A 10,057-nucleotide genomic window follows, 5' to 3' on the forward strand; every position below is an offset into this window, starting at 1 on the left:
TAATAATGATGATATTATTATTATTAATTAAATTATAAACAAAATTTATTTGTAAACTTAAGTTAAAATTTTTTTCCACCCACCACCACGATTAATAAAGCACCCTGAGAAGTCTAGGGTCCTTTCAGTTCTGCCCTCAACTATCTCAAGCTGAAATCAATGTCTTGGAGATGAAGAAACCTCATCACCAACATCGCCATCAGCAGCAGCAGCAGCAACAATATCATCACGTAGTTATCCAAAATGATATGATGTTAAACAACAACAACAATGTTCCACATTTCAACGCTGCTAACTATAATATTACAGACATCTATGCCAAACAACAACAACAACAGCAATTATCTATTTGTTGCGATGCTAATGCCGGCCAGCAACAACAACTTTTACATTACCATCATCTGCAACAACTTCAACAGCAGCAGCAACAGCATCAGCTACAGCAGCTTTCAACCTATGACCAATCAATTGAGATGGTTGGATCCTAATTATTCAGATTTTTTTTTACTCTTCAAATGAATGCAAATTTGCGCTTAACGTGAATTACTTTTTGTTAAATTAATTACCTTTAAAAGAATCTTTAGGCATATGTGCGTGTGTGTGTCTTACTAAAACTTTGTGGTTGGTAGGTAGTATTTCAGAATTTTATAAAAAATTTTCTGCCATGGAACTGACAATATTCTAATAGAGAAGATGATTTGATAGAGCATAGTGTTCAAAATGTTTGTGAGAAAAAATAATAATGATAATTCATGGCTATAGGATTTCAAATCCTTAATTAATAAAACTAATTAATTTATTGTGTAGCTGTATTTTTTTAAATTTTGTATTTTTTCATTAAGGAGTCAGTTAACCAATAGTTGTTTCTGTATTTATTATTTATTCATTACAGTTACCTAGCTTGTATACTTATCTTCAGCAGCAGCAGCATCAACAACAACAACAGCATCATCATTTACAACAGGCATGCATTCCATATGCATCAAACCTTTCCGTCTATCCATCCATTGCTTTTGGTTCATTTATCAAAGGTGACAATATTGGTTGGTGGTTGTTTCTTGGTATCTTTTCTTTTATAGGTTTTTTGTGTATTTCAGTTTTTAATTATTAATTCGTTTAAATGTTATTTTTTTAATTTTTCAATTTCTAGGTGGAAAAGATTTAACGACATCAATGGCATCGTTATCCTTATCTTCATCATCCCCATCATCTTCTCTCGTGCCAGCCACTCAAAAAGTTTTCGAATTTCATAATAAATAACTCTACTTTATAGCGTTAAAATCATTTTTCTTGATGGGTTAATGATATTTGTTAACGACATCAATGGCATCATTATCCTTATTTACCAAATTTAAACCTTCGTTAAAAAAATTTTTTCCCCAAATTATTTAACAACTTGAAGTATGTAATGTAAGTTAAACTATGGGGCTCGCCAATAATAATGATGATGATGATAATGATAATAATAATAATGAAACATAGTTTTTGAAATATTCTATAAATTCTACCGAATGTTTGGCGTTAATATAACAAGAGCTTAATATGTGGAAAAATACTAACACATACATAAATCATTTCTTGTATGCTTGGTTTTGTTGTTGTGCAATTTTGTTGCTGTGCGTAATAAATATCATTTGAACTTGTTTCATATTTTGCCTTACAGGATTCCTGGCTTGTGTGTCTCAACAACAGCAATAACAGTAACATTAATAATAATAATGATGACATTAATTTTAACAATAGTTTAATCTACAATTACAATCACATTAATAACATGGCTGATGCAAATAACATCAGCAGTTGCATCAACGCCAGGAATTATATCGTCTCTAACGCTATTAATGCTACGAAACAACTTCATAACAACAACAACACTAACAACAACAACAGCAAAAACAATAACAACAACATTAATAATGATGATGATGAAGGTGAAGATGATGACAAATTTAGAAGCTCTAGTGAAGTCGATACCATTAAGCCAGCTGACTGTAATAATGATAATAATAATGTTAATAATAACAATAGTCATAATTACAACAACGACAACAACAATAATGGTATTGATAATAATAATACAAATAATAATAATCTTGAATCTAAAAATAAATGCACGCAACTGAAATACTCCCCTAGTAAAAAGTCCTTCCAAAATGACAAGGGTGATAACAACAACAATAACAACAATAACAACAACAATAATAACAACAATAATAATAATAACCACAACAGAATAAAGAGTGGTAGTATTAGTAGTAGCATTACGTCAAAGGTAATTTTTTTCATTGAATTTTTTCTTATTCATCGTCATTTCATCCACATCATCATCGACACTATCACCATCTCAATCTTTTTGTTTCACCGTCGTGGCTCGCACTGCTTAGGTTTAATTGCAAAGAGAATCCGAATGAAAGATTCTCTTAGCGCTCTTGCCTCTGCTGCTATACAGTCACCTATCGGGGAAATTATTTGATTCTGATTTCATTTTTTTTTATCCATTCCTAGAGGCCTGCATCTTCGAACAGCTTGAAACTTGTCAACAAAAATTCATTCAACACTACTACAATTAATAATAATAATAATGATAAAAATAATAATAATAATAATAATAATAATGATAATAATAATAATAATATTAACAGCAATGACAATAATATAAATAATAATAATAACAATAGTAGTAATAATAATAAGATTAGACAGACAATTCCAGTTTATAATCGCCAACATCAGCAACAACAGATGCAACAGGCGCGATGTTCATCTCAACAGAATTCTGCAAAGTTGCAACAACAACATCAACAACAAGTTCAACAACAACATCAGCATTGTAACCAACAACAACATCAGCAGCGTCCACAACAGACAAAATCGAGTAAACCTTTTGACAAAGTTTTGTCACAAAAACAACAACAACAAAATCAACAACAGTCTGTTATAAAAAGACATCAACAGCAGCAATACAACTATGTTTACCAACATCATCAACAACAACATCAACAACAACAACAACATCAAAAACAACAACTCCCAAAAACTTACCAAGTCAAGTATGTAGTTGACTTAATTATTTTCAACTAAAAAATCAATTTTCAATTACACATAATAAATTCAACCGTTTTCTCATTCAGTTCATTCATTCATTCAATCATTCATTCATTCATTTATTTATTCATTTATTTATTCATTCAGTCATTCTTCCTTACTTTCTTTTACTACATGCCTTTATTTATTTAGATTATCATCTGTTTTATTGCATTGCCTAATGTAGTGTGTGGCTATTTGCCTGATTTTACTACCGTTACTACTACTACTGCTACTACTACTGCTTCTTTTTCTGCTACTACTACTACTGCTGCTGCTACTACTACTACTGCTACTACTACTGATGCTGCTGCTACTACTAATATTACTACTTTTACTACTACTACTACTACTACTACTACTACTGCTACTACTGCTACTAATACTACTGCTGCTGCTTCTACATAGTAGATATCACATGTGATATTAATACTGTTACTACGTTTCTTTGATAGTACTATTACTACCACTGCTACCGCTACTACTACTACTACCACCGATCTTGCTGCTACTACTGCTGCTGCTTCTACTACAGATACCACTACTACTACTATTGATACTAGTACTACCACTATTCTTATTAATCCAACGGAAGCTAATGATATTAGTATGCTACTGTTTAAAATAATGACATGAATGAGAATACTGAAGATGAAATGAGGATGTTGATAATAGTTTGCTAAACAAGTTTTTAGGGTAGGGTCTTTTTTTTCTTTACGATTCTAGATTTATTTTTTGGGTTTGATACACTTTTTTACTCGCGTGTATGTATGTCTGTGTGTGTGTGTGTGCGTACTTGTGTGTGTGTGTGCGTACGTGTGTGTGTGTGTGCGTGCTCGTGTGTATGTGTATGCATTTTTTCGTGTCATTATTTTGATGTTTTTATCGGCCTCATTCTTATACCATGGTTATCTTGAAGTTATATTTACTTATATGTATTTGTGTGAATGTCTGCGTGTGCGTGCGTGTGCTCTGTAATTCATCAACTAGATGTGAGAATAAGATATTTTATTACTGTTATTATTTATGTGGCAGTGAAAATGGATGAATGCATAAACGAATGAATGAATATGTAGACGAATGAATGTGTTGACGAAAGAATGAATGAATGAATGAATGAATGCGTAGTCGAATAAATGAATGAATGAATGAATTAATTAATTAATAAACGCATGAATGAATGAATGGATGAATAAACGCATGAATGAATGAATGGATGAATGAACGAATAAACAAACAAACAAACAAGCAAATAAAAGAATGAATAGTTGCTAAGGTAATGTTGCAAGCGAGATAAGGACTTGCTGAGAATTCTATTATCATTATTGCTAAATGGTTTACATGATCTGGTTGATGTAGTTTTTTTTTGTTGTTAGTTTTTCGTTCATTCAGTTTTGTTTATTTGTAGTAATGTGGTTCAATTAATAAAAATTATTCCTAACCAATAAAATTTATTCTTTTTTGTATCATCATCATTATTATTATTCTTCTGATGATGACTTCAAAGATGATACTGGCTGATGATACTATCTCGCGATAATACTATAGTATATATCATATTCATAATACTATGTAATGTATTACCACTTATAATGATACTAATACTATGATATTTCGGATAGGTATCTTTTTTTCTCTAAATGAAATGCCGCCTTATGATAGATTTTTACTAATTAGGAAGATACTATCTGACTGATACTAGTGATAGCTTGTTTTTAAACTACGTGATGTACTGTACTACTTATAATGATACTACTGATATGATACTAAATGATGATATTTCTATCTTGCTTGCTCAAGTTATTAAAATAGAAAGTATCTCTAAAAAAGAAAATAAATTGTTGGCGATGGTATTAGACGGAACGGTATGAAATTTTGTTCATTTGTTTAACATTTTTCCTCTCTATGCATAGTATTTGAGAACTGAGAATTAAAAATGAATAAATAATTTATAAATAATAAGAAAAAAACGGTTTATTATAAAATAAATAATAATAGAATAATTTTTAAATGGCTGAATAAAATAATACAACTAAAATTAATAAATGAAGTAAATTAAACCAAAAATAGCGTTGGTTTTAATGATTCTATCTATTCTCTCTACTCACACATATTCATTCATTTTTATGTATTTTTGAATTTAAATCAAAATTAAGAAACTTAAATTCATTTTTTCATATAAATAAATGTGTCTATATTTGATCCCTACTTAACCTATAGCAACAGCAACAGTAGACTCATCTGTTACAACAAAAAGTACAGCCAAAGTGTAAACAACAACAACATCAGCCGCAGCAGCAGCAATGCTAAAAATACCAACGGTACTAATACTATCACGTCCATACATACTTCTACTATTACTACTACCCCCACCACCACCACTTCTACTACTACTACTACTACTACTACTACTACTACTACTACTACTACTACTATAACCAGCTATGTGTATAGTAATACTACTAAGGCTACTAATGAAAAAAGTTACAGCGACGACGTTATTGGCAATACTTCTTTTACTACTACTACTACTACTACTACTACAAGTATTAACCCTAGCAAAACTAGAGCAAATGCATCTGATACTGTTGCTTCACATGTTCTCTATAATAATAAAAAATTGGCGGCCAATAATACTACTACTACAAGTAATAATCCCAGTTTATGTACGGCTGCAAGTAAGTTAGTTTCGCCATCTAGGCCATCAATGGTGAAAAAGTTGTCGGTAGCTATTGGAAATTCTGTAGCTGCAGCTTCTACTACTACTACTACTACTACCACTACTACCACTACTACTAAAGCCCACGTAGCCAGATTTGCGAAGCAGTACCCATCATCGTCGTCGTCGTTATCATCATCATTATCATCTTGTAAACCAATGCCATCATCATCATCAGTAACGGCATCGTCGTCGTCATCTTCGTCGTATCGTTATCCTTCTCGATTTGGGGCGTTTTCTTTATCATCATCTTCATCATCATCATCATCTTTTACGAAGGCAGCTACGAAACTATCAGCAACAACAGCTTCTTCTTCTTCATCATCATCTTTATCGCCATCCAGATTGTTATCATCTTTGTCAATAGCAACATCATCATCATCAACAACAACAACAACGTTACAATCATCATCAACAACAATAGTAACGACCACAGCCGTATCATCACCACCACCAACAACATCATCACTAACAACATCATCACCATCGTCATCATCACCATCTTCTCTTTCTCTCACCAAAGATAGGATTACCTCATCAGATCAGTCTATCATCTATTCAGACAAAATTAATCATGAGAGCTTTCGTTGTCCTATGCTAGATGATAAAACTTATAAGAATGACGAAATCATCTGTAACACAAACATCATCCACAACGAGTTTGAAGAGAATAAAGAAAATTATAATAATAGTAATAATTATTATTATTATTATTATAGTAATAATAATATCAAGGCGAGAAGCACTATTGACTGTATTTCGAAAGATATTGATTCGCTACTAGTTAGGTAAAAACGATATATAAATAGATTTGATGGATGGATGGATGAATAGATGGATTGATAAATTGATAGATAGATAGATAGATAGATAGATAGATAGATAGATAGATAGATAGATAGATAGATAGATAGATAGATAGATAGGTAGGTAGGTAGGTAGGTAGGTAGGTAGGTAGGTAGGTAGGTAGGTAGGTAGGTAGGTAGGTAGGTAGGTAGGTAGATATAGATAGATAAAGGAATGAATTAATGGATGGATGTATGAAGGAATAGATGAATGATTATGTAGGTAGATGAATAGAGAAATAGATAGATATATAAATAGATAGATGGATTATTCTTAGATAAACAAATGGAAGGGTTTATAAATAGATGAATGGATGATGAATGAATGAATGAATGAATTAATTAATTAATTAATTAATTAATGGATTTAGATATTCAAGCCAGATATATCATATTTTTTTTAATTTAAAAAATTTATAAATTTATTTTGAGTCTCTATCACTCCATCATCACACACAGTTCAGCTGATGTGACTAGAGCTAAAGGAGATAATGAAACAGCTGGAACTCTCTTTAGTCTATCGTCATCATCATCTTCGTCGTCGTCATCATCGTCGTCATCAGATGGAATGAAAAATGAAATGAAAGGAGTAGAAACGTGTATTGAGGATAATGAAGACGTTTTGATTTATAATAATGAAGGTTATGGAGAGAATGAGGATGATGATGAATATAGAGATGATGATAAACAACAGCAACAACATCATCATAGTCCTCTACAGCAACAGCAATCAACATTGCCAACTGTTGTTCACAGACTACACGAACCAAGACACCAACAACAACAACATCACTACCAACAACAATACCTACAGCAACAACAACAGCAGCAACAACAGCAAATCAACTATGCAACTTTTCTTTTCTACCAACAATTTCTCAAGAAACAACTTCAGCTGCAGCAGCAGCAACAACAACAACAACACCAGCAACAACAACAACAGCATTATCATCACCAACAACAACAACACCAGCAACAAGCTTTGTTTAATTTTCTCGCTCAGCAACAACAACTTCAACAACAACAACAACAACAACAACATTTTTCTCCATATTTCTTCTTGCAACGACCTCAACAACAACAACTTATACCTCAAGATGGTAGTCCACAGGACGAAATATCACCTCCTTATTCTTACTATCCCATTGCAATCAACAACAACAACAACAGCATTAATTACAACGGTTACAACAACAACAACTACATACAAGCCCATTGTGGATTCTACGCATATTCTCTGCCAAACAACAACAACAATCTATTTAATAGTAATAATAATAATAATCTGAATAAAGCCTATTATAATTTCAATAATAGTTACAATAATAATATCGGCCATAATAACAATAATAATAATAATAATTACCATTTCGGTGTTAATTCTTTTCCTTATGGGATGAGAGCAGAGCTGGATGGCTATCAGCCGCAACAACATTTCACTAACAATATGCAACACGTTTATAGGGCATGAGTGGTTGATTGGTTAGTTGACTGATTACTTTGTTGGTTAGTTGATTGATAAATTGGATGATTGATTGATTAAGCTGGTTGGCTGGTTGGTTGACTGACCGACTGTGGGTTTATTTATTTATAAATTGATTGGTTGATTGATTGATTGATTGATTGATTGATTGATTGATTGATTGATTGATTGATTGATTGATTGATTGATTGATTGATTGATTGATTGATTGATTGATTGATTGATTGATTGATTGATTGATTGATTGATTGATTGATTGATTGATTGATTGATTGATTGATTGATTGATTGATTGATTGATTGATTGAGGCAATTACAACAATACATTCATCAGCTTGGCTTGCTGTTTGTTAAGGTATCAATATTATCACCACTGCTCTATAAATCCCATGTTTATCTTAATTAGACGGTTTGCTTGCATACAATTTATAGTTATTATTATTTTTATTATCATTATTGTTATTGTTGTTATTGTTTTTAATATTATTAGTTTGATTGGTTGGAAATTTTCGTTGTAGTGTTGTTTGATGATCGCGATGTTAGAATTTCATATTTTTATATAAAGAAGTCTACTAGATAAATATTGAGACGAAGTCCATCCTTTCATTCGTTCATTCGTTTTATTCATCCATTCTTTCATTCATTCTAACTCTCATTCATTTACTTTTTCGTTTATTCAATCGTTCTTTCATTCACGTTGATTTGCTTTTTTATGCATATAACACTCTCTCCCTCTTTTGCCATTTTCGAAATAAATGCGTCAGATAATGTTTTTATGTGTAGAGACACACACACACACACACACACACACACACACAGACACAGACACACACACACTGTATGTATGTATATGTGTATATATATATATATATATATATATATATATATATATATATATATATATATATATATATATATATATATATATATGTTCTGTGTATAATAATTAATAACTGTCATTGAAACAATTGTCGTTTTAATTAATTAAATTTTTTGGAATATATTTTTAAAAAACATTTTTGCCACCTCTAGATAAACGTTGCTAATGTAGTTTGTGTCATCTATTATTGCTACGATGCGATATCTTTGGTGTCATATGCGTTGAAAAGTCAGTTAGTCATCAATGTTAATTAATGTCACCAATTAATTAATGTACGTATTGAAAGATTCATACCCTTCATTAGTGTTACACAATGTCGTACTTGATGTCTTAGATAAAAATTTATGTAAACGCTAGCTGCTAATGTCATTACGGATTTTTAACTTTTATAGAGTAATTGATGCTATTTCAATGTCACCAACATTATTATTAATGTCATTAATATTTCTTCACGTAGTTTGTGTGTGAGCTATTTATTGTTTAACCGTATTTTTGAAGTGATTATGTTTATACATTTTCTACTCATTGATTTGCTATAATAGGTGGTGTGTATATAAATATAGATTTGTTATTAATATAATATATGTTTTTGTGTGTGTGTGTTTGTGAGTGTGCGTGCGTGTGTGTGTGTTTGTGTGGACGCGCGGGAGTATGTGTGTTTTCGGAGAATTATTAATTCAAAGCTATTTTTCATGTGTTGAAACTTTGTAAAAAAAATGTTTACTTCGATCTTTTTATATTCTTTGGTAGCCTGTAAATTATATTATCTGTGTTTTTTTTTATTAAAATATCTTTGTAAATAAATGAATAAACACACACATACAAACACACGCACGCACACACACACAGACTAAATTATGATAATAAAGATGATTGAAGAACTGAAACGGCATTCGAGTATTTTTGTATTATTTATTGAATACTTGAATCTATATATAATTTTTTTTGTTTTTTTCTTTCCAAATATAAATTTTTTTCGTGTTTCTGGAGAAAGTTTCATTATATATATATATGTAACTGGGTGGGTGTTTATAGAATAATTATAT

At 31.0% G+C, this 10,057-nt stretch overlaps 1 protein-coding gene across 1 annotated transcript; it reads left to right on the plus strand.

Moving 5' to 3' along the window:
• Positions 1-1,774: 1,774 nt before the first annotated feature.
• Positions 1,775-2,941, plus strand: HELRODRAFT_159921 (hypothetical protein; the record flags this gene model as incomplete). The annotated part of the gene is made up of 2 exons (XM_009016964.1): positions 1,775-2,272; positions 2,714-2,941. The coding sequence occupies 2 exons, from the start codon at positions 1,775-1,777 to the stop codon at positions 2,939-2,941; spliced, it is 726 nt and encodes a 241-aa protein (XP_009015212.1).
• Positions 2,942-10,057: the final 7,116 nt, after the last annotated feature.

The sequence above is a fragment of the Helobdella robusta genome (assembly GCF_000326865.2).
Source record: "Helobdella robusta unplaced genomic scaffold HELROscaffold_2, whole genome shotgun sequence".
In the NCBI taxonomy this organism is placed as follows: domain Eukaryota; kingdom Metazoa; phylum Annelida; class Clitellata; order Rhynchobdellida; family Glossiphoniidae; genus Helobdella; species Helobdella robusta.